The 27,419-nt window shown below is 35.5% G+C and overlaps 1 protein-coding gene across 13 annotated transcripts in view; it reads right to left on the bottom strand.

Annotated features, from left to right (window-relative positions):
• The window catches only part of FOXP2 (forkhead box P2), a 410,804-nt gene that overhangs the window by 99,218 nt on the left and 284,167 nt on the right, over nt 1-27,419 (bottom strand). For 11 of the 13 annotated variants that reach the window (XM_052668438.1, XM_052668441.1, XM_052668442.1 and 8 more), the window contains one exon: nt 25,569-25,658. The exons of the other annotated variants lie outside the window; for them this stretch is intronic. In XM_052668438.1, coding sequence (XP_052524398.1) covers nt 25,569-25,658 — 90 coding nt within the window. Of the gene's footprint in view, nt 1-25,568; nt 25,659-27,419 lie in introns of those variants that run through there. 13 annotated transcript variants of the gene reach the window in all.

The raw sequence follows: 27,419 nt of genomic DNA, 5'->3' as shown, positions 1-27,419 counted from the left end.
TTTCTACAATCAATACAGGTGCTGAAAAAGTTAAATATATATATATAATCAGTATAAAAACAAACTAGAATAATGAATTCTAAAGAATTGTTGTTTTTGTTGGTTCGCATGAAATTTAGATGCTACAGACACCAATCACTTGCAGAAAAGATATAACATCCAAAACCTGGCAGTAAAGAACTGCATTATATAGGAAAACACGAGGGGAAGGTAACACCCACTCCATACTTTCAGTCAAGGTACAAGTTAAAAGGACATCTTTGCTTGGATACACAGATTTGGTGGCATACAGACAGAACAAGATCAGTCAAAACTGCAACAGTCTTTTCCTCAATTAATTTGGGCTTTATTTAAACTTGCAAATTCAGCATTATGTTTTAAAATCAATAAGGTATTTGGGTGGTGCATAATTTATCAAAAAAAAAAAAGTTATAGATTTTGGTTAGCTGAGGACGCTAATAGATATTTTACTGTAATATTCATCTTTTATTTTGCAATTAAAATTAAGGCCTTTAAAACCAGCCATTAAAAAACAACTTATAATTACAGTCCAGTATCACCTAAATAACTTACAGGCTTTCCTTACTCTTTGGAGGACGCTTTCAAAGTACTACATGGAGATACAACGTCCATCAAAGCCCATGGAGACATGTGACTTTCCACATCTTCTATGTGGATCATTATCAGCTATCACCCCGTTCAACAATAAGCTTTTAAGTAAACAAAAAAGTGAATATTAACTATGCAAGTGGTATAAATTATTACTCTTTATCAGTTTAAACTACATATGAGCAGCTGATGTGTCTCACAGTGAAACAAAGCAAAACAACCAACTGAGAAAAGAAAAATCAGAGAAAAGCTATACAAAACCAGATGCAACGTTTATGAAAAACTGAATTATATTACAAGTTAGCTCTTCATTTTTTATGAATGTAAAACTCCTTACGACTACTTTAAAACTCTAGGAAAGCCACTTTCCATCTTCAGTTTCCATTGGATAAAGCCAGTGTTTTAAGAATTGCTGTTGTATGATTGGTAGCACAAAGATACAGAGCTCACTACCCTGTAGCATTTAGCCCTGTTTGACAGCAAAAGGTCATTTTACTGCTGGATAGTGGAAGCCAGAGGTGAGCACCACCACAGAGAGCTCCATGCTCACAGTGTGCTCCCAAAAAGGTCTGTTCTGTAAGCAAAAATGTAAGGAACTGCCAATATACTGCAAAAACTGCCCAGGACATAGTTATATATCAACTTTATGTTGCTTTAGTTTAAATTGTGTCTTATTACATGCTGCAGAATCAAAGACTATTTTCTTTAAGGGTTATGAAAGTAGTTACAGATTCCAGTTTATAAGAAGTTATATTACATGACAATAGGCAGCAGGTCGACAGATATCTCAGGTTATCAATACCTTATCAAATGTTCCTCCTTAACCAAGTTCTATTCATACGCTGCTTTCCAAAGAGATTAACAAGAGAAAGGACCCATGCAGCAGATAACCAGCCATATATCACAATTTGGAAAAAGGAAAATAAGTAACTAATTAACCAAACAAACAAACAAATAAAGAAGTGGAGAAATAAAACATGAATGGAAAGGATGTTTTCAACTAAGATTTGAATAATGAGCCTGACGTCGCTTAATACTTGAAAGATTATATTTTTTTCCTATCAGTAGTGACATTTTCGTCAGAGGTTATAAACTGATGAAACTCACTACTTGCACAGTGTAAGTTATGTTGCTGGCAATTAAATGCATTTTAAGAGAAAAAAATCACTTTGCCATCAAGAGGAAATTTAGTTTATTTGCAGTGGGATGGAGAAAGCTTCTGGAACTACTTAGAATTTGTCATTCTTGCAGTCCATAGTGTACAAAGCAAAATACTAAAAAAGATCATCATGCAGCAAGCACAAAATTCTATCGTGATTTTTGTAAGGGAGAGAATGTAAGCTAACAGAGAGACAGCATTTGAAATATTGCACTGCGTCCTTCTTCTGTTCAACACGGCAGGATAATAGAAAACCTGTGCTCATTTTTTTGGTAAAATATTTGCTCGAGCATCTTTTGCAAAAGTGTTACCTACAGTTTACAGGACAAGAACATACATATTGCAAGCTGTTGAAAGCTGTCTCTTTCCACATCATATTGCAACTTTTAGATACAGACTTCAAAGAAGTCACTCTCATCACTAGGAGACTTAAACAGCAGTGTTTTTTTTTATAAGGAAAAAGAAAGGCATGTGTATGAAGAAGGTATTCTAGAACTTCAGAAAACATATTTCATGATTTTAAAACCTTACCTTTAAAATACATAAAAATGACATTTTCTGCATAACAGCTTACTTACACTGTACATTTTGAAGGAAACTAGTATGTATTTTTACATTTTACGCAATGTACAACTAGAATCTTCCTTCTGTAATGTAATTTCCCTTCCAAATAAAATTAAAAAAAATAAACAAGCTTGAGTTGCTTAAGATTTCTTATTTCTAAAATTTCTTAACTAAAATTCCTTAACCCATAATGAAGCTGTATTTATCAATCAATAAAAATACTCATGACATAAACACACCAAACAGTAAGGAAAAAAGAAAACAACAAAAAAAATCTCTTTCATGTTTTAAATGTTATCTTTAACCTCAGGGGCATTTTTCACATAAGCATTCATGTTTTCTACTAAATTGCTACTTTTAGACAGTACTCTGTGTAGTGCGATCCTCTTAATCCACAATTCAGGAGTGATAATCATTCTTTCCTTTTTACATTTCTAGGAATCTGCTGAAATGCTTGGCTGCCTAAACTACAATCATTTCCTTTATGCAATGGTAAATTAAATTTTGTAGAAGTGGAGAGTGATTAAAAAGAAAAAAAAATCTTGTAAGAAACTTAATACTGCAAAGAAAATTCAAGAGAAAGAGAGGAGGAGATAGTGACAGCTCTGTAGGCAGTAGAAAATACCAAAGAAATGATAGTTTTATGGTTACATCATATGTAGTCTCCTCACCTGAGTTGACATACGGTATAGTCTATTTTATACAAACATAAATCTCATATTGTTTTTATCTTGTAACACTATTATCTCTTCAACATACTAATGATGAATATTGACTGAATCATAAATAAGTGTTTTTCTTCCTGTTTATCAGTCTTTTCCCTGGAAAGATACAATCAGTTCACTTTGCATTCTATTAAAATCACACTGAAGTGACTAAGTCGATTACAACGAATAGAATACATTACCTGGAATACCACATGCATAAAAAATGAATTTGAGTAACAGGAGTTACAAGTGATAAATGTTAAAAAAGTGTGGTTCTACCATTGTGTTCATAAGGAAACACTGAAAAGATAAAGAGGATTTCAAGGATAAACAATGCCTTAAAAAACATAGCAATTATTAACTGTAATTAAAAGCAAAATTATACTATGAATTCACATAAAATTGTGCTATATATAGAAAATTTGATTCAGGAAGCATTATTTTCTCACTTAAGGATGAAGATAAAACCACGGAAGCCCTAAATCCACCAAATATTTTTACAGATAGGGAACACTCAACAACAGTGCAGACTATCAAAGATGCTACTACAAATGATTTGGATTTTCAGACGAACTGTCAGAAAGCTCTGCTTCAGGTTTCTTTTTTAATGCAGACTCAGCCATTGGAAATGAAAATATAAAATGATATATTTATTATTTCAATCTATTGAAGTAATACATATTTGTATGTTCTACATATTTGTGTGCGTATTCATAGGAAGGTCCAGCCACTAGACTTGCTGAGACTCAAAGTATTAAAACCAAGTGCATCTATTTATAATTCCACATTTTAATAGCAGCTATATACAAAACACAAGTAATAGTAGGAGAGTAATATTTAGTGTGAGAAAACTGAGGTCAATTACTCCCACAGGGAAATTTTATCCTGTTAAATCAACTGATGTGAGACTTCCACCTCACCTCTATCCAACTGATTGCCTTAAACTTACTAGAGATCCTTAAGCATTAGCAGCTCAGTAAAGCTAATGTGGGAAGGGCACAGTGTTTGAAGAGTCTCTTTTCTTCTTCAGCGTAAAACAAAACGGAAAAAAATATTAAAAAGGTCAGCCATTACTTTCATTTGAACATCAGTGCTGAATGTCAGAATGGTTGGCTATAAGAAAGCCTGTGAAGTAGATATCTAAAGCGCCCAGGTGCCAACACGAGCACGAGCTAAGTAATCTAAGAGAACAGACTAGAAAGTGATTTACTATGAACATTTCTGTATATAAATAAAGAAATAATCTTGAAGGCATTCAGCTATCATCCCCTAGATCTAATCAGTAAATATACTTCACACAAATGTGATTTGGCACCAGTACACTTTAGTCGAAAGCAGTACTGTACTACTGAAGTACCCAAGCATTGTGCAAAAAGTAATTCATTTGCACTCAAATCACCTTCACACATGAATTATCTGCATTTCCATTTTACAGATGGGAAAACTGAGTCACAGAGCTTACAGATGGCTTGATCAAAATTATTTGTCATCTTAGCATCACTGGACATCACCATTTAGATGATAAATCCCCTTAGAGAGTAACTGACTCTATGAGGCTGGGTCCTTCAGCTCTGGGCAAGCAAAGTAAAGAATAAGATGATCTTCATCACATGAAAGATTCCAGGACGTATTTAAATTCCTTTCACATCAGTAATGGTAATATTCCTATGTTTAAAATGAAGTGTATCTTAAAGAACTTTAAGGGGGGTTGGACTCGATGATCTCTGGAGGTCCCTTCCAACCCCTACAGTTCTGTGATTCTGTGAACTTGTTAAATCACTGCTATGTAGATGTTGTGATGTTGTGTAGTTCTGGCATCCAGTACATCATGCTGCCATTCTAATACAAAATGAGACAAAATTCAAATGTAGGAACTTAACTTACGTTGATACAGACTGGAAAAGGCACACTTAATCATGAACATCACAAACTAATAACAATATTTCATTTTGTTTTGCGTTCAAAATCACTGGTATTCTTGGAATGTCTAACATGCATTCTGCTCACAAACAAACTACAGAGCCCAGATTAGAAACAATAAGCATCCTAAACTTCACTGAGACCTCAAGGAGCTGAATCACACAGAATTGCAGAATTGCAAGAGTTGGAACGGAGTTCAAGAGATCATCGAGTCCAACCCCTCTTCCAGATTAAGTATTCTACGATGTGTGAAGGCCCATGAGCTTTCTGCAAGTGTACAAAGAGGCACTTTCCCCTCTTTTTACACTCATGGTGGAAAATGAAAGTTCTACTGCCAAGTGGGACATAAGAAAATCTGAGCACAATCAGCAAGAGAACAAATCTGTACTCTGGTTCTGTAGGTTAATACACAGGTACAATGCAACCGTACTGGTTTCTACATTATCTGTATCCAAACTAAAATAGTTATATCTAGACTGCTATGATCTCTTCATAGATGAAGACCACAGAGTGTCCGAGATTAAGTGCCCCATGAGTCCTTGTCCTTTCCTAGGTCTGGTATGCAATCACTTAAGAGAGGCTGGGAAGACGACAGAACTATCCTGTGACATCAACACAGTGAAATAAAAGCAATCTGCTCTAAATGGAACTTATCTCAGAAACCAACAAACAGATTTCCATCTAAATTATTTTGTCAACAGCGTGGCAGTATCCTTGCTAACCTTATTTGGCACCAGTGAATAATTAGATACACAGGGGTGTGACTCCAATTGAAGGTGTTGGCATTGTAGCACTCTGTGAAAATATTAACTATGAGGTTAACTCCAATTTTCTCTTCTTTAATTAAATGCACATGGTACTAATGAGGTAACCTACTGTTCCTTGATAGCACTAATTAGCTAAGAGGAGAGTACACTCTCACACTGCAATTTAAACCTAAAAATAAGGTTGAAATATGCTAATTGCAGGCAATTTAAAACAGTACAAGTTGTAGAACTAGTCATAATAAGGGAAACTGACTGCTTTACAGCTCTGCAGCTGTATTTTTAACCAAAGTTAGATTAAAATAAACTTTGGTTAAAATTAAAACATGTCAGGCAGTTTTAGAATGATTTGGCAAAATATCCAGAAGTCTCTTCAAAAATTGTTACTTAATTCATAGTATAAACACAAATGAAGGGAAAAAAAAAGGAAAAAAAATCTGAGTGCTCATCCAAAAAAAAAAAAAATTATATCTGCTGTAAAAGAATTCATCTTGTTTGAATAGTTTGAAGCTCTGAATTTTCATAAATACTTTCAAGTCTCATTTGTAGAAGTGCAGAGCAGCTGCAGCTCACATTGACGTCAGTGGAGTCCTGGCTGCTCAACTCCTCTGGAAATCTAGCCCTAAAATTAGACTTCTGAATGGGAGTGGAAAAAAAAGGAACAAAGAAAATGCATGCTTTCTACATTCTGAAGAACAAAACTGCGATTCTACATAGAACTTTGAAATTCCTAAAACAGAAACTGCAACATTTTGTACTGTAACCAAGTATATTCTTCACAAAGCAACACAGAGTTCAGTTTAGCACTAGAATTACAAAGTTGCACGGCACATTGATTTGTAGTCATTTCAAATTTTTTGATTTAGAGCCTCTACTATTGAGCAAACAAGATGTACAACAGTTTTGATATTGCTGACTAATACTTAGAGTGACAGTGACCTGAGTTGCTGCTTTTTTTTTCTTTCCACTTTATTTTTAATGAGTAGCAATGCGAGTACCTCTATCCCAAGAATATAAAAGGATGATAATATCACAGTCCCTTAGTAAGACAGTGAAGATCTTGCTGGGCGAAGGAAAAACCTTGAAGTGAATGAAAACAGTGTGGCCTTCATAACCAAAATCATCAATTGTAGTCTCTGAACTACTACAGAAAATCATGGGAAATGATAACAGCTAAGCTGTCATTCAAGAAAGAAAGAAAATCTATTCATATATATCAATGGATATGAATGAATGCTGCACATCTTATTATCAGAAGTCTTCCATAAAGCATAATGAATGATCAATAAAAAGCATGTAACAAGTTGACTGAATTTGCTCTACACCTTTTGCTTTAATTTTAATCCATTATACGTCCCTAACATATTTTTCAGGCATTGAAAAGTTAATTCCTAGACAGTACTTCAGGAACTTACATAGGTTGTTTGATTAATATTCTGTTGTGGGATCTAGTTCATTTATTAAAGGCAACGTGGCTACACTGCCAATAAACCTGTAAAACTTCTGTTTACCATTTCACAGGACACTACTGCAAACTGTAGAACTTCCTGGAGGACCACAGCTATGATATGCTACAAGAGGAATGAAAAGGTCATCAAAGAAGTTACTCATGTCTTTTTTGCTAGGTTATTGCCAGCAATGTCAAAGAATCTCTTCTTTGGATTGCATGAGTGGACACTGTATTTCCTAAAGCAGAGCAAAGCAAAGACTCCCAAAGAACCTTGTCAAGCAAAGCTGAGCATCACATTCTTCTTGGCTCCAAATAAACATCTAAATTGTGTGTGAGTGAGCAAGACAAACCAACTGGGAAAAGCAAAACTGATGCAACTAACAGTATCTGTGCAACTCAGCTGATGTTTAGCCTTAAGCTAATGCCAGTGTTATGGATTTGGCTGGGTTAGAGTTAATTCTCTTTTTAGAGTTTTGTACGATGCCGTATTTTGGATTTTTGATGAAAATAGTGTTGATAACACACTGATGTTTTAGTGATAGCACAGCAGCACTTTCACTGAGCCAAGGACTTTTGAGTTTCTCATACTACCCTGCCAGCAAGGGGGCTGATGTTGCATAAAGAACTGGGAGGGGCCAGGGCCAGGACAGCTGATTCAAACTGGCCAAAGGGATACTCCATACCTTCTTATGCTGAGCAATAAAAGCTGAGAAAATTTTGCTTTAAATGACTTAATGGATAATTCCAATAGCAGAAGTGAAGCTAGTTCCTCACACTGGTTCTGTGCAGGTTAAACAAAACTACTGTGCAAAGGCATTCTCATGGCCCTAATCCATACACCTCTGCAACAGCCTGTGGAAGATCAAGGCACTGGAGAAGAGGTATTATCTTATCCTCGACATAAAACATAAGGCCTATTAAAAAATCATCTGTTTAAATTCCTTAACTATTTTCTAAAGCGTATGATCTGAAGAGCCATATAATTAACAAAATAATGTAAGTCACTACCTAACCTAAAATTAAAGTATAAAAAGTGTTAAAAAGGAATCAGTCATTAAGTGTGACCAGAAGGCTTTTTTTTTTTCTTTTCACTTGCACATTTTTTTTTTTTTTTTTTTTTTTCTCCTAACAAATTCCCACTGACGTCTGTGAGAAATTTAATAAAAGCAAGATAGCTTGAGCAAGATTCCTAGCAGTTTTGAAACATGGTTGTTAAAAGTGATGGAATCATCCAGCTCTCCAGTGACTGAGAGCGCACCTTCGTAGTGCCACCACCTCCACCTTCTGTCTAGATTACTTCTGACCTAGAAAGAAGAAGTGAGTTCTCAAAGATTCTGGGAAGTACCTACATTGTATAGCTTTGCCTGACATTTCTGCATGCAAACATCTCCAATGACAAGTAATCAAGTGGAAGTAAAACATTTTCTAAATGCAAAGATAATTAACGCCACAATAACATCCCACTGAAATGATGCATATGATTCAAATTGACTAGAAAAAGAGACTGCAATTTTATCTGGTTGATGGTTATAACGTAAAATGATACAGTCGTGCTAATCCTAAAGAAAAGATTTATCATCTTCAGCTTCCTTCATGAAGATCCTCACAGCCTCTTCTTAAACAGACAGTTTTCATTCCATTAAGACTGTGCTACCAACTGAATGAAAGATTTAATGGGTAAGTAACAGGCTGTAAAGAAAACATCTGAGTTAAGCACAGTGGAAATCAATACAATCTTAAATAATTTGGTAAAGGAAGAAACTACACTCGTTCTGTTCCTTCTTTTGGATGGAAATTTAGAGATAAGAACTCTACTGAATTGATAGTCTTCTCCCTTAAACCTGTTGCTCACATTTTCAGGTTGCTCTCATGTACTTACCAGCTGAGAACACTGAAACGTGAGGATAAAGAATAGGAAGGAACTTGATGTCTCTGGGTTCTACCTTTGAACCAAAAGCTATCCTTTTATTTTTTTTTTCTTTCTTCTTGTAATGTATCCAAAACAGATTTTTCATTTTCTTCTTAAAAATATAAGCGCAGCCCACCTGTGCCACGACCATAGGAAGGAGAAGAGCAGAAGGTCTTTATTCTAATCTTGTTTGCCTTTGTAGCCACCTGTTGGCAGCCAGCACCTTCAGCCCCTGCTTCCTGAGGAGCTCAGCCTTGCCCAGCTGTTTATCTCAGCCTTTAGCACAAAGCTTCCCACACAGTGCAGAAGGCTCAGGTTAAAACACAAAATCTACCTCAGAAAAAGCATATATAAAATTGGCATCTATATGTGTTTAAAAAAATAAAAAAAACAAAAAGGAATAGAGTATTTTCTTCTAATAGATTTTAAATTATTAATCAAGTGTACAAGCAAAATATCTAAGAAAGAGAAGACAGCAAAACCAGCACCCTAGTCATCCTAGTGCTTGAACTTTTACATTGAACAGCTTTTGTTAAGTAGGCCCACATCAGAAGGTAAATCTTAAAATTATAGAAAATAAAGTGACCATACTCTTTTTAAAATTTTGGACATCTTTTGATATTAGCTCCCTCTGATCTAAAAATATAACAAATCTCCATCAATCATAAGAAAAATCTAAGCATACTAGCAACATGAAGTAAATAACGTTTAAATACATATAATTAAATTCTAAAACCCAGTGTTTTAAATACAACATGTTTTAAATAGCAAAACAACTTTCTAAAATACACGGTTCTCCCTTTAATGTGTATTTCTTCTGATTTAAACAAAAGAGACATGAAGTCCATGAAAGTCTGTAAACATGCAGTAGTTTATATAATGTATATAAAGTAAGTTTCAACACAAGAAAATACCATTTCAGTAAGATTTTAGAAATGTTTCACCATATGCTAGAAACTTCTCATTCATAAGCTCATTACCCAATAGTAGCTCTCAAGAATAAAGCTAATTTACATGTAAAATAAGAGTATGATCTACTCTTTAAAGGCACAATGATAAACACACCAATTTGACAATTACATTAATATGAGTATTTGCATAATTTGCCTTCCACACCTGTTCCTAATTTGAAGCAGCTGCAGAACAAATCACACTACATAATCTGAATATGCCAGAGTCATGTAAGAACACTAACGTTTTTTAGGAAGTTTGTATTTTGTTGTTTTGCTTCATTTGTTTTGAATTTAACTAAATCCATAAAAATAAACTTTCAGGTTACACTGTTTATCCTCATCAGAGATAACATATATAAGATAAAATATTATTATTATCATTTGGCTTCATTTTCAATAATGAGGAGAATTTCATCTTCACAACTGGAAAACCAGTGCACAGAAACTCCACTTTTTGCAGCTTTTGACACTAGATACACCTCCTGTGAAGAACGTGTACAGTTAACATCCAATACAATAGAAAACTGACAAATGGAATTCTGACCTTAAAACAAGTTTCATACAAAAATTGAAAGAGAGATAGTATTGTACTTTTTGGTGATTCTTTTAGTGTAGCAAAGGGCATGCGATCAGCCTGAAGTTGTAACCACTGCTAGCCAAATTAAACAAACAAATGGAGACCTTAACCATCAGCAAAATAGGGAACTAAAGTAGGACAGAAAAATGACAACCAGCTGGGAACAACATGTAGGATCACTGTAGGCTGTAAGAAACTAACATGGGCAAAGACTAAGCCAAGCAATTAGAAGAATTTTCTATATTAAGCATTTGTATATTAATTTAATTGCAATTCATCATTTTCCTCTGTTACAGAAAGATATTTCAAGAGAAATGCATTCTCCTGTGCCACTAAGCTGAGGGCATACTGGAAATAAATTCCTTTGATACATATGTATGTCTCTTCCTAGCAGGTGACTTACCAGGAATCTGGACTAGGAAACACCTTCCTAATTTCTCCCTGCAGCTGAGTATTTAGCCTTTTAAGGTGAAAAACAAATTCAATATTTTGATAGAATTTTATAGGTTAGTTGGATGAGATACTGAATCAGCCCTTGCTGACTGTGAAAGAAACATTCTTCAAGTTGTTTCAGATGACTTTCCATCCTCTTGTGCTGATGCACCAAGAGAAAGTGCATGCATCCACTGTTTGCTGCACTCCTATCTGAACAGATAAACATTTCAACAACATTTATGCCTTTATATACTATGTAACACAATGAAATATATACTTACAGGAAAAATAGGAAGAAAGTTAAGCCATGTATTTTAAATCAAAGTTTGAACATCCTCAAAGTATCATCCTTGATGATACCATCTGAAACGCACTTGGTTTCAGAACAAAAAAATAATATTATATATTAATAGAAACCAAAATGCTGCTAAAGATCAGGTGGAAAAAAGAGGGTGAAAGAGACAAAAATTTCATTAAGCACATTTAAATACAACATGTATAAACTTGATAACGTTCCCAAAATGCTGAGAATCTTTTAAAATACGCTAAAAAATGATGATACATCAAATGACACAAAACGACACATCAATTTGTTCACCCTTCCTCCTTCCAAATACAAAGCTGCATTTTCATTTTAAAGTTCAGGCCATTCTTGAAAGCATATTCGTCAGACTGGTAGGAAGGTTCAACCTGTACTGCCTAACCACCAACATCCACCTCTGACATTTTGGCCCACATAACAAAATAGGAGGCATTACTTTTGGAGCAGCCCTCATCCATAAATAGGGAAAAAATGAATCAGAGTTCTGTTAATTGCAAATTCATAATCCTGTCAGTGTACAAGAGGCATTTAGATAATGTCTCCGATTTCCACTTTAGCTTTTGATTAGCTCATAAGATAGTTGGACTGGACAACTCTCTTCCAGTTGAACTGCTCCATTCCATTCCATTCCATCCCATCCCATCTTTTCAGATTGTTCATTTTTACCTTGTCATAAGGAAGTTTTAATAAGTTTGCTACATTTCTCTATGCCTATTATATGACTACTTCTATGGCTACTAACTTTCAGATCTAGACATACCGAGTAACTGATTGACACTGTGGTGTTAGAAAGTGGCTAAATAACTTAAGATCACCTGAGAATCCAATTTAAGCTTAATCAGATTAATACAATCTTTCCGCCACAATGTAGAGTAATTATGGCTAGCAAAATGAAGATGCTAAAGGGCCTGGAGCATCTCTCTTAAAAGAAAGGTTGATAGACCTGAGTGCGTTCAGCCTTGAGAAAAGGCTGAGAGGAGACCTTATTAATGTAAGTGTGGGAGTCAAAGGGACTTGGCCAACCTCTTTTCAGCAGTCTGTGAGGACAGGACGAGGGGAAACAGCCTTTAACTGGAGCACTGGAAGTCCCACACCAATTTTCAAAGAAACTGCTTCATGTTAAGGGTGAAGAGCACTGGAACAGGCTCAGGTTTTAAGACTATGAAAATAAGGAATTTGCATTTTGTATTTAGCAGTATTTAAGTGATTTTTTCTTCCATTAATTTTTACTTGCATTTTTAGTCAATGTACAGCTACATGTTGTTACATCATCCGTTTAGCTCAAGTTCATGTCTTTTACTCTTCAAACTGCAAGGGTGCAATTATGTCCTACGAACAATCATCCCTTGTAGCTATAGCTAAAAGTCAACAAGAAGGATGGATCAGAAAAACTGGAGGGATGATAAAAGAGTAGAGATATCTTGGGATCTGTACAGATCATATCTTATTCTCCTTTGCCCAGTACTATTCAAAGCGTGAGCCACTGGATTTTGTTATACTCCAGAAAGTGTAAATAATGTACACCTATGCTTGTGCTTGCACAGTTAGGCATGAAATAAACTCAAAGATGTATGAGTATAAACTTGCTGCCTGCAGTTCAGTCCCACTTCAATGGATCTGTCATTGATGCATGTCTCTGTATGGCCCTGCAATTCTTTTTTTCTTCTTGTACTCTGCTATTATTGCCAGAATACACTGTACAACCTCTGGAAATGTGAGTCATAATAAAATTGTGTACAGTTATTAATACAGTAAGACTCAAATGCCCAACACAAAGAGTCACTGAAGTAGTTAAAAAAAAAAAAAAAAACTTCCAAAAACATCGTAGAAAAAAGTCTAATTACAATAGCAAAAATAATAAAATATTAAAAAAATGAATAACAGAAGTTTCATACTAACAATGACATCAATACTAAGGATGATATTCACATAATCTCATGCATTTTAAGTTTAAAAATATAAAAATAGAGGTGTTTAGCTGTGGACTGCTAGTCAAGCCTACTGTCTAGACCAGTGCTTGTCAAAACTGACAGTTCCTCATTTTTTTTTTTTTTTCTCTAGGACAGAAAGCACAGGGTCTATGATTATATCTAAGATACATTTTTATGGAATTTAAAATTCAATAAACAATCAGTAGTAATGAAATTAAAATCACAACACTACAACACTTAGAACTCCCATAAATAAAATGGGAAGACCTACTTGCTGCACTGCAGTAGCAGAAGCATTCTAAAGGCTTAAAGCTAACTATGTTTACAAATATGGAAAAAAAGAAAACAAGAAAAACAGGAAACATTTGTCAGGTAAAGTGAACATTTTCAAAATCTTTTTAGAATTCTTGTTGACAGTTTCACTGGGAAAAGAAGTGATCTGAATAGCAAGGATTCTTCCCTGAAATTCTTCCCAAGGATTCTGAGTAAACTAGAAACATCTTCTGTGTAAATGGTATGCATCAACTTCTCTGATACATCAGATCTTAACTCACCAATACAGATAGCACTAAAATCATTTAGAGTGCATGAAGTTCTGTGTCCAGTTTTGCAGCCTCCAGTGTAAGAGATATTTGGATACACTAGAGAGAAAGTCCAACAGAGAGTCACCAAAATGATGAATGGACCGGTACCTTTCCTTTGAGGACTGGCTGAGGGAGCTGGGACTGTTCAGCCTCAAGAAGAGGAAGCTCAGGAGGATCCTATCAATATGTACAAATATCTGAATGAGTGCAAAGAGGAATGAGCCAGGCTCAGGTCAATAGCACCCACTGCCAGGCCAGAAAGCGACAGGCACAAACTGGAATGCAGAAGGTTTCCTCTGAACATCAGAAGCGCTTCTGTGCTGTGCAGGTGATGGGGCTCTGGTAAAGACTGCCCAGATTTTGAGACTCCTCCTTGGAGACAGACCTTCAGAAGCTGCTTGGACGTGGGCCTGGGCACCCTGCTCTGGTTGTCCCTGCACAGCAGGGGTTGGGTCAGATGGACCCATGGGCCCCTGCCAACCACAGCCACTCTGTGGTTCTGAGTTTTTGTGTAAGAGCTGATCAATTCCACATGTAATAATGGTGTAATCTCTTTCTGTGGGATTTTGTAACACTAGAATTTATTTTATCAGTAACGCTATTACTCCTCAATAATTTCAGAAATACTACCAGTAATTTCCCACCTGCTACACATATAGGAAAAAAAATACATCAGATATGCAGAATAACAAAATCTGCTAAGTACTGTATATTGGTAATCCAAACATTAAAAACAATTGGCAACTTTTGCCATTTAATTTATCATGAACTACGTTACTGAAACCCAATCTATCTATCTATAATCTATCTATACATACATACATACATACATATGAATATTATTCTTAACAACTATTGATATGGTGTTATCTCTGAATGCATTTAAGGATATTATTTATCACAAGAATTAAGTCTGACTTAATATCACTGATGTTCATTAAATGAAAGTATTCTAAAGAATCACAGATGAAATCATAATTATTTGTTTCTAGAAGTATCACTGGAGGATTACAATACAAGCTATAGCAAACTAGTCTAATTACAATGATTAAATAATCACTCAGACAACTCTATAAAAGTATTTCCCACCCAAAACAAACATTTTCCTAGACTAAACCACTTTGCAAGATGCTAAATTAGTGCGACTTTCCCAACATGGAAAAGAGACCTCTCTCTTAATCTTGGCTCTGAGACTTGTTGGGTCATGTCATATGCCAGGCCCTAAAATGGCTGCAATAATAATGATCTCATCAGTGGGCTGTTAGACTAATCCACTGCATTTTCAAGTACCGTGAGACAATCACCTCAACACTGTACTCTTAAACATTATAAAAGTGGGTATATTGGGAAGAAAAAGAAGTATTTTTAATTTTGCCTCTTTCATCAGCATATTTATTGCAGAGAAAAGTAAATTAATTGTACAATAAATGTCTTCTAATTAAAAACTGTCCATATTTACTAATTTGAAGGTATTTCTTCTATGTTTACCAATAATTATGATGAAGTCAATACATTTTTGTATCTAATAACTTGAAAAAATACAGACCATCCAAAACAATATGAAAGATATCACTACTTAGATAAAGTCTACATAAACAATTACTTTTTGTTACATAAATCATTATTTTTCATTGTAATCCAGCTAGTGAGATTGTAAGTATCCCACACAGTCATGCACTGAAAGTGAATTAAAACAGATAAAATATTGGGTATGTAATCTATATTTTAACAAATGACATTTACAATCTACTCATCAGAGTTTTCTGTTCATGAAACAAGTCATAAATACACAAGAAATAAAGTTTGCTTTTGAAAAAAATAATCAAACCATCATATCGTTTAAGGCATTTCATGTATATGCTTTAATTTTAAGGAGATTTAAAATCTTTTTCAATTTATTTGGTGTAGTTTGCTTAAAAAAAATCTGTTCCCCAGAATTTTGCTACTGTTTTCAATGACTCCCTACTTTAAAAACAGAAACAAAACAAAAAAGAATGACATAAAAAAATCCACAGGAGTACAAGAGGCTGAGTTTTCAGGTTTTTATATCGGTGCACTTCTTCTCATATTAGTTCCTTTTCTAAGCTCCTCAAGCTTCACCTCTTCCAACAGAGCAGTGTCCCAAAAACTATTTTCTCTGAACAATGAAAAGCTTTCTTTGCCACAGTTTATTTATTTACTTTCTCACACTTAATTCTGCTTAAGAAATATAAAAGATGCTTCTTCCTTTCCAAAGGTTGCCTCTTGGCCCAAATGGCATAAAAAAATCACAACCTTCCAGCCTATGCATCTAGACTGAATAAAACCTTTCTGGGTTTAAATGTCATAATCATTTACACAGAATTTATGCATTAACTGGAGGGATAGAGTAAGTGTGCTATGCTAGCCATCATACTCAAAATGATGAGAGGCTGTTATCCCATGGAAATGCAGAGTATCAGTATGTGAACCTTGAATCTTTCAATAGATCCCATATGGATAGTATTTCTAAATTAAGAACCAGAAATTTAGTGGCTTGATTATTTTTATAGAATCATTAAGGCTGGAAAAGACCGCTAAGATCACTTAGTCCATCAACACATGCCCACTAAACCATGTCCTAATATTTTCCACTATTTCAGATGAGGTCTCACAGATATCACTCAGAAACAGCCTTAACACTTCCCTGTTTTGATTGGAAACACCTTTTAAAATTCATTTAAGATTGTGCATTCTCATCTATGTCATATCACTGGTAGTTCACAGTTACATAGAAACTAATAAACCAAGCTTTTCTCTTTCTTTTGCACTGTAAAGGATGATCACAAGTTTAAGGCAGAAATGTGACCTAGGTGCTAGACATACGGCCTTGTATTTCGCTGTACTTTCTAAAATTCATTAGAATTACTTTTTAAATTCTGTTCGTGATTCGAATTTATTACTTTATATTGTAGAAAGTCTCTTGTGATCACTCCCTCCCTAATTTCATTTCTGTGGTTCCAATTGTTATGTCAGACTTGTAGTTAAGTTATTCTTTTCTCACTCAGAATATTGCTTCAACTCTTCCTAATTGAAACTTTTGAATAGGTAGGCTGTTCTGAAAGTAATGCCTCCTATTTATCTCCTTAAAAACTACAATAGATACAAAGAGCACAATAACATCCGCCATCTCACAGTGCTCTCACATCCACTGGCTGGCCACCAGAAGTGTTCATCAAGCACTGATGAATATCAGTGTGTGCAATTTTTCTCACTCAGAGGAATTCAATGACACACCCTTGCTTCATATGTGCCTTCCATGTCAGATGCCTTTTTTTGAGAATGCCCCTCTGCTGCCATCTGTCTGACAGCAACAACATGTAATGGAATACTGATGGGAAGGTTCAACCTCTACTGCCATACCACCAACATCCACCTCTGACGTGATGGACCATCATTATAAAAAAGGAGGAATTACTTTCAGAGCTGCCCTCTGAGCTGAGCCTTTGGAGCAGTCTATATATATATGTGCATATACACACACAGACAAGAATCAATCACCATTCACATCTGAATTTGCAGTATTACTTCCATTTCACAGGCATGCCCTCAAACAAGTTTGCCATGGGATCCTGAACAGATTTTGAAGCAGAAAAGCACACTGTTTTGTGGATGACTTCATACCATATTGTACTTTGAGAAATATCACTCTTTTAAGCATGAAACCTATAGACCAAATCTGCAAGCTAGATTACAGCTGCCTCAATTTGGAAATGACTGCTTTTGTAAGTACAGAGTTCATTTTGATATTTTTTTCTGGCATGTTGTGTTACTCTATTGATTTTCCTTAAAGTTATAAGGCTGCCTTTTCTATCATACTGAAGGCATTATTTCCTAAACAAACGGATTTATTGTGAACACATAGGGGAGAAATCTCATTCTTCATCCGCACTTTAGGTTTGTAGTAAGATCCTTGAAGTGTATTGATACTGTTGGCACAGCATACGGTTTCCTTTGTACACATTATTATCTTACAATTGCATTTGAAAGCTTCACATAATCAAGTAGCAAAACACTAAAGTAGTCTTTAGTAAATTTTTCACCATTAATTCTATTTCATAACATCCTCATCTGTCTGTCTCAAGAAAATTATATTAGAAGCATAAGAAGGCATAAAAAGGTCTAGAACATCAAAGAGGCAATTGTCAGGCAGCCCCCTTCCCCAACAGCTTGTACAAGATGTGCTGATGTGTTTTCCCAGTCCACCATATGACTGCTGCATCAGCTTCACTCACATGCTCTTCCTGTGTATTACGGTATAATGTTTATGCATGTTCATTCAGATAATTTTAATTTAATTCTATTCAAAATGAAGATAAACCAAAACTAACACCAGCACTAATCTTGGCTTTCATTTAGATTCCTCATTAGCCTGCTCCTCGTGTCTCCAATAAAGTCCCCTTGAATGCACAAACTAAAAAAAATCTTTCTACATACTATTTAATTACTAGAAAATACTGTCTAGATGACTAGAAAATTTCAAGAGAACAATTTATAAATAAAAGTTATCTGCACAGTGGAGGTTGGGATGGCTAAACAGCGAGACTGGATGTTCACATATGTGGAAAGGTGCATTCGCTGTTATCTTCACCATTTAGTCACAGAATTTTTAGATTGTTAGAAAATTTTCTTTGCTTTTCTAATTGCCAGCTGAAATGAAAAAAGCCACCTGTGAAAAAAACAGAGGCTTAACGGTAATCTACCTTGAAAGTTTCAAAATATCTACATGTGGCCAGAATATTCATAAAATATTTTGTTCAGTTCTTTTTCCTGCACTGGGACACTAGAGTATTTTTTTTTAATCTCAAGAGTATAAAGAGCATCTTGCTGGAGTGGTGTGATTCTAAAGTGGTATAATTAGGGACCTGCCTGGGAGCAGGCCCTTTAACAGAGCCACTCACTATGAGGGAAGCATTCATGCACCCCCCAGAGCTCTCCACCCGCTGGTCCGGGCAATGAGCCAGCTGGTAAGAATCAGGCCAATCAGGACCACTGCATGAGCCAGAATTACCTTAAAGAGTCCTCCATCTCCTACCACAATGTGCACAGCAGAGAAGCAATGGTGCAGGCACTTGACTGGCAGGGGACAGGGCTCCCCAGATGCTCTTGCAAGGCAAAGGCACTTCTCCGTATGGCACGGACTGCCATCATTCAGCATAGAAAAACTAGCCCATCCTTCCCACAGGTAGTAATATTAACTGATATGAGACAGGATACAGACTGCACTCCTGCAGAATGAGGAAAAGATGCGTCTGCCGGTTTGCTACATAAAAGCTGAAGCAAAAAGTTCTCCCCAGAATTTTGCCTTTCTGAATAAATGGAATATGCGCATTTGGGCTTCATCTCCCCTCTCCTCCCAGTCCCTCAAAAATTCTTACAGAACCAGAATCAGCATGACATGAAGGTGGAAAGGTGTGATAGTGACGGTGACAGTAGGTGACAGAAGATGAAGGTGACAGTAATGGAATGACACATCAGCCTGCTGCACAGACATATGTCTAATATTAACATGCCTCCTGAAATCTCTGATAATATTGTAATCCTAATTAGTATTCCGCATATTCAGTAAACACAATTTGCATAATGCTTCTTTCCTATGTCTCCCCAAATTTTTATACTGCAGCACTTGGTTTTGTGATGAAGAGCTGATCTCCACACTATGTAGGTTTTGTAGAGCGGATTTGTATCTATATAAATTTGGACTTCCCAACAAAATGTTATCATGGACACTTCCATTGTAAATCAGAGTTTTGACCAGCATTTTTTTTACTACTGTATACATTCCTCTGCCTTAAATGGACCTCTTGTCTCCTACATCACCAGAAGTTTGAACACAGCTATTTCCCTTCCCTCTACGCCTCACCTCACCTAAAAATAATTTCTTGCCTTCTCTCTCCATCTCTTGGGGTTATCCTTGTCTTTTGAGTGGGTATCACTTATGCAAATTTCTGCACCTTAGAGGATAACTGTGTATTCCTCCAAACAGACTTACAAGGAAAAATTGGACTTATGCCTTTCTAGCAGCTATCCTCCAAATTTAATTTACCCCAAGCCTCAATGTTTGCTTATATGTAGGCCACATATTTCCTCCAGAATTATACTCAAGAGGGAAAAAGACTGTTTATCACTACACTCCTCTTACACTCTATATTAGGAATTTGCATTTTTCTAAATCAGTGCTTTCTAGCATGTACAAAATCCTCCTACTTCCTATGCTTAGTAGCAAGCATTAGATAAACAGAAATATGTAGCATACAGTTTTTGGAAAGACAGTTTGAGACCAGCTGGATTTGTTTCTATTTGTGTTGAACATAAAAAAGAAAACTCAATCTAAGTTAAACCCGTAACTGTTTTTGCCCTTTTTAAACTGAAACTTTTTTTTACCGACTTTCTACTTGCACAGTTCAGTTGCAGTCAGTGCATGTTAAATCAGAGGACAACATTTAAAAGCACTGCTTTTTGCTTATTTTTACTCACATTCCCAATTTCTTATCTCTCAACAGCTCCTTACATGTGTTTAAAAAAAGTAACTAAAAGTTACAATATTAATGATATGTTTGCTAATTTATTACGTGCAATGAATTTTAAATTAATTCAGACTCGACTACAGATCCAAAGGGAGATGACCAAACTAAAAGAGTAGCACAGAAGCAAGGAAATTAGGCAGATACATTCCCTGAAACAGACTATGAATATCTTCATGCTAAATTCTCCAAGAAGAGGAGAAAAGAGTGTGCGCATAATAGCTGATCCACTCCTTTGTCTTTCACTCTCCATAGTTTATACTATATAAATATAGTTCATGTTCACCACTAATATCTTTCACTAATCTTTCCCACTGCTATCTAAAATCTATTCAAATCTCAGACACCATATAATATTCTAAATATTAAGGGTTTTTCAATGTAATTATTTTCCCTATTTTTTTATCCATAACATTATTTTCTACGATCAATGGACTTTGTCAAATCAGAGCACAAGATCATTCGAAATCTATGCTTATGCCTATATAATATGCTTTGCCTATATATATATATTTTAAAGCGCTTCTGATAGCTAAATGCAAAAAAGATTAGGTAATTAAACTGAAATGTATACTTACTTGCCCAAATTTTATCAAATGATTGCACTTCAGTGAAGTGCTCATGCTAAATAAACAAAGCTTACGTTAACAACTCAACATGCCATACAGCATGATATTTATACAACAGGCTTGGTACACACTGAGCTTAACCATTTGATTCCAGGAGTCATGATTTCCTGACATGCCATCCTAATACAGAATGCATTAGTACTAATGTTGAAACAAAAGATCTACTAATATGAAGGAAAAAATAACTATCTAGTTCATTGTTGATATACTAACTTAAGGGATTGGAGACAGTTACCTATTTATTCTAACCAAGATAAAGTTCTGACTTTATGAAAATAAACTACTTCAATGGAGGCAGTACAGGTAATAGAAATAGCTAAGCTTTTCATAGCTCTTTGGCAAAAACAAATAACATTACAACTAATTGTCCAAATCCCTATGCTGTGTAACCTAGAACAGTATCAGTATTGTGAGCAGATGAGTCTAACAACAAGGATTTGCCTACGTGGAAGGGAAATTGTAGTGCTGTACATGAACACCCACCTGTGGTAACAAACTCATAGCATTTACCTCTAAATTATGCTTGTGCTTTGCTCAAGTCTTTCTCACGACTGTCAGTGTAAGGAGAACGACAAAGCTGCCAGAGTCACAGCCCAGGCTAGGTGACATGAGATTCTTCAGTAGCCATAAGGACTGTTACTTCCTGCCACAGGAGAACGATCTACAGGTTGTAAGAACCAAACTGATGTTTTCCCCCTATTACTTACTGCAGAAATGCAGTAATATGGATTGAAATCCATGAAAGTGGTCAGCTCTCTTCACCACACCTCAATCACACCTTTTCCAGAAAATACGGTAAAACAAAAATCTGCACTATGGAAACCTTAACCTTACTTACGGCAGTAAGTTTTCCAAGTAAATGCTATCATCTTATTACATTCAGGTTAACATCATCTTCAGCTCCCATCCCAAACCTGCCTTAGCTATTCTCAAATATGTCATCAACCAATGCATGTACTGACTGGATCCACTTGATGCATCAGTGTCATGACTGGCATATATAAACATCCTTCAAACACACTTATTTGGGTATCTATACATGAAAGTAAAATCGCTACTACAATTGGTACTCAAGCTTGTCAGATGGGATGTTTTTCTCCTCTGTTTTGTCTAAGACATGCTAATGATTATGCCATCTGCAGTCTGAAACCCAGAAAAATGTAAATCAGAAAGTAATAGTAGATCAAGATAAACGTCTGCACAAAATGATAATCTTTGATAGTATACTGTTAACTCTCTAGTATACATCTCTGTATAACTATCTAAATGTAAACCACTACCCCTTGGAAAAATATGGGAAAACTACTAGATAACGAATTTTTTTGCATTAAAAACTAATACAAATAGATTTGCTAACCAGAACACTTCTCTTTAAAATCTATCATATGGCAAGCGTATCGGTTTAAATCAGTTAAATCAGTTTAAAAAGATTTTTCATGAGAAGCATATAAAAAACATTCACAGTGTTGAAGAAAAATCCCACAGGTTCTCTAAAATCATCCCCTTGGTAAAAAAACAGTAGAACTTGGCCACTTACCGAACACCCTGTTTTTGCAAAGTTGTGGACACAAATTTGAAGGTTTCTTCAATAAGTTTTCAACTTGCTGATTAGCTAGTAGCTGCTGTAGGTCACTAAAATACTTGATACATTACAGAATAACAGGGAGAACATGTATAAATGCAGCATATGGTACCTTCCCCCAAATATCCTTCAAATACAAGATGGCTACTAAAATTAATACCATTTTTCCTTTTTGGCACATGGAACAATAGTGCAGTTTACATCAAAATATGGAGCACATGAGAAGTGCAATGGCAAGGATTACCTAATACCCACATTTGCTTGCAGATGTGTGAGGCAGTTTTAAAATTTTTATAAGGTTTTTAATAGATTTATAATACAGTTCTACCATATCTCCAGTTGCTACATTAGTAAAATGGTCTGAAATTATCGGAAATTAGACATGCACTAATATTAAAATATTTTCAAATACTGAGAGAAGTCTGTTTCCTTAAGCACAAACACAAGCATTTTTCATCTTTTTTTATCTTATAAACCCCAAATTGCTTATACATATTTTGCAATTCCTACTGCTAGGAGATTTTGGCCAAAGTTACCATTAAATCTGGCATAATAAAATAATAGTAATGTACAAGTTTATGACCCATATTACAGTATTTGGTTAAACAGGCATCACGATGCTCAAAATGTGAATTTCCACTCCATAATGAACAATGAAAAGCTCTGTAGTAACAGTAAAAGACAGAAACAGAAAAGCTCCAAGGACTCATTTTCAAAATCTTTATACATCCTTTCCACTAAAGAAGAAAATTAAAACGGAGTGCGCTCATACCTGAATTTACATGTTATTTGATACATAAACCAAAGTCTGGAAGCATATTCCATTTTCCTCTCATATAAAAACGAACCAAATGAAGTGTCCAAGGCTAATGAGAGGCACTGAACACATATTGATCATCAAAGGAAAAGTTGGAAAACAAGAGCAATAATCTTGGCTTTAGGGAGCACGTAACAATTTTGAAAAGAAAATTATTTGCTTTATTTGCTTCTTCCTGCCTCGTAAGTATGGCCCATGAGGCACTGAACCTTCTTGGCAAAGACAAAATACAAGCCATCTCTACAATACACCAGCCCATGACATTTATAAGGCATTAGGCCAAGGTTAGTCCCATGGGAGTAGGAAAGCACAAGACTTCCTTTCCCCATCTCATCATCCCTTTAGGTTGACTGTGTGACTGCCTTTGTCTCCAGAGATGGTTTTCTTTCCTTTCATCAATGCCTACCACAAGTAGTGCATCCCCACAACCCTTCAGCCTTGAAAAGATTCACCAATGGGTGGAAGATATAAACAGAGATGTAGGGAGCTATTGAAATGCTGCAGTTTACAAGTTGGAGAATTAGAGTAAGCTAGCATCGCTGACAAAAATATACTGGGAAAACTGACACTTTTGCTTGTTCCATATAATTCTCTTAGGATCTGGTGTAGGCCTATTTAGATACCTCAGGCTAGAAGGACCTTGAACACTCCCTGTACAGACCTTGCCTTTCAGAATAAGGAGCTGGGGGAACTACTTTCGCCATATTCATTAAATCAATTATCTTTACGATTCGACCCTTCAGGGTCACCAATTTCCCTTTTGAAAATTTAGAAAAATACACAACTCATAAGCTGCTGGATTTAGGACTATTTTTCTTGTGTGCTCGCAGCCCAGAAGAGATTAGCAAAGTGAAGTCAAAACTGAGTAGAGGGAAGCTGAGATGGTCCCAGGACTCTACACCTCCAGATTGGACTACAAGTATAGCATGGCAGAATGCTAACTTGAGATGTTTGGGTTTTTATGTTATTTTGGTTGTTGGTTGTTTTTTTTCCATTTTCTTTATTTGCTTTCTGATGTTTTCTTTTGGTTTTGAGCTTTAAAAGTAAATTTGAAGAGAGATGATGTGAAATATGAAACTGTGTGCCGTGCCTACCATTCCTTCGTGAAATTTCACCAAGTAAAAGAGGAGTATGTAAACTGTACACAAAAATTGTACAAGTTAACAAACTTTACATTGTTCCACCGATGCAAGATTAGACAAATTGTAGTGTCTGGAGCTCTCCCTCCATTATGCTCCACTAAAACTAAAAACCAGATTTTTAAAAAATGTTATTCTGTCAAAAAGGAGGGATTCCCAAAGGTAGGTACTTATTTACTAAACAAAACAAAACTATCACTTATGATCACCCTTTGTCTGCAACAAACTGCAATTCAGCAATTAAAAATCGCTAAACACAGTCTATATGCCATGAGTGAACCAGTTTTGTCAGAAGAATGCAATTTCAAACTCAGAATTCATAACAAATGACCTAAAACCTCAAAAAAAAATTCAAAAATGAAATGCTTCCCATCTGCAAACAGTACAGTATTCTTACCAATGATGAATTTAAAATAATTATTCAGTGCTTAATCTCCCCCAAAATATCTGAAGCCCAACAGCATCCAAGTGTGAAAAGCTATGCCATGTTTTTTCAAAACACAGAAGCAACTCTTCTATAAATTCATGCTGTTGGTACTTCCTGAATAATTTACCATTTGTCACTTGCATATAGTATTGATAGCCTGTCTTGCTTATTTCTTCCTGGGTACCATTTCACTCCTAATCTTAACACAGCTACTTTTACAATTTAATCTATGTATACATATAAACATATCGTGCCAATCTTGCAACATACCTATCAATAATTCATTAGAGCCATAGCTATTCAACTCAATCCGCATGTTTATTGTAACAGACCTTTCAAGTATCTATAATCACAAAACGCCTTTCTACCTTCTGATAAATTCTGCCTGTGAATTAAAAGTCACCAGCGTGAAGGGCTACCACCTCCTTTATACAAATACGCAGCACTCGGCATCAGAGCACAGGCACCAACACACACACCACACGTGTGAGCAAGCACAGCACTCTTCCTTCCAAGTGAGGCCCCAAAGGCAATGATCCTTTACTAACCTGCAGTGGTCTCTGTTTATCAGTGCCTTTAGGAGACTTCAGTCCACTTGTCTGTTGCTGTAAAAGCAGCTGTCTTGCTGCCTGGAGTGCCTAAAAGTTCATATTAAAAAAAAAAAAAAAAAAAAATGTAAATAAGTTCCACCATTTCCTAGAAAGAGATGAGTTAATCATTGTTAATGTTAGGTAAAAGTCCAATCAAACAAATGCAATCTTTGATGTGTATTTGCTAGATTTCAGGAGCCAGTTTGCATTTGTTTTACTTGAAGCATAAAAAAGGTCCTCTGAAAGTATGCATATAGGACTTCACTAGAATTTATGGATTTATGGATGTACATGAAATCCTGCAGGAAATAAAGTTAATTTGTTTAAAGTGCTTGAAGAGGAAAAATCATAAACTGCATCAATAGCCTCATTTCCACAAGGAACTTGTCTTTGAGTGTTCAACTAAAATGCCCACTCCCTTGTAAATTATCATTCAATTTGCATTTTCATATTACAATTTTGAAGCAAAAGCAAGTAGACTTCAAGTGTTACCGGAAGCTGTAATTAAATTTGACAAATCAACATCAGATTATCTTGAAAGCGAATTAATAAGGATATTCATTGAAGATTAAAAACAATTTTTGTACTTACAATTCAAGGAGAAACCTCTCCTTTGACAAAATAAAGTGCAGTTTTAATGCCAAATAAAAATGAGTGGTTTTAATTTGCATTTTTAGGGAAATCGGAGAACAAAGAAATTATTCCCCAGCCAATCAGAGCAGGCTCTGGGATGACAGCATCCCAATCAAAATATAAAATGTTTTCATTTATTTTGTGTTTTCATTCCAACTCAGCAAAATACAGTTAAACATGTGAAAAGTAAACAAACGCTCAATTTAGCCAAGGAAGGCTAAACATTATTTTTCCTTGTAAAATTTTTTAAATGCCAAGTATTATAAAATGATATTTATTAAGAAATGAAAAACAAAGGGGCATTTACAGTGAAACTGCCTACTCTTTTTCTTTAAAAATCAGTCCAGTAAATAGAACCTGCAGTTTTATGATGCATCACCCTATTCTTTACGTTGTTCAAAACGCACTGTACATAGAAAACACTTCAATAAAGGCGATTTGATCAACATTCCCTAAAATAATAAAGATTCCCAACTGATAAAGAAAGGTACAATTTTGATTAGACTCAAATGAGCTGGTTTTTAAGATAGTTTCTAGTATCCATGACAACAGTTGCTTTGACAAGATGTGCATATGGCATTACACTGCCAGCTGGTGTGAACAATGTTTGAACTACTGCATTGAGATGCTGAGCAAACAGAAAAAGTTGCCACGTCTTAACCCTCAGGGAAAGCAGTCATCCCCTGATCAATTATGAAAAGACAGAGAGAGGGCTGCTACAGTCTGGCTCCAAGCAAGTTTTCTGAGGAGGCAGGCAGACACAGAAAACCAAAGTAAACAAACTGAATGCACTAGCACCATCTCCTAACAACATTGATTCGTCTCCCTGTAGAAGGCTCTGGTACAAAGTTTGCAGAGCATACTTTTAACATTTGGAGACATTCTCACAACAATCCCCTTATTGTTTCATCAAATTCTCAAGTAATTACAGGTCAGCTTTACAAAGACTATACATTCCTCCGAACCTAAGCAACCAGACACACATAACTAGCTTTTCCCCTCCAAAAATAAATAAAAGTTAACATATTTCAAAGTGCACTTGAAATATTTTGTTACTAAGGAGTCACTGGATGCCTGGTTTCCTGTGTGAACAGTGTAATCTTTTTTGCACTCACAGCTCTTGAGCAGACCCTGAAGGACGGCCCTGCTCTGTCTGAGACCAGAGATAAATATCAG

The sequence above is a fragment of the Tympanuchus pallidicinctus genome, unplaced genomic scaffold (genome assembly GCF_026119805.1).
Source record: "Tympanuchus pallidicinctus isolate F22 unplaced genomic scaffold, pur_lepc_1.0 scaffold8, whole genome shotgun sequence".
Taxonomy (NCBI): domain Eukaryota; kingdom Metazoa; phylum Chordata; class Aves; order Galliformes; family Phasianidae; genus Tympanuchus; species Tympanuchus pallidicinctus.
Note: the sequence above shows the minus strand (reverse complement) of the source record. Positions and strands in the feature narration are given on the sequence as shown.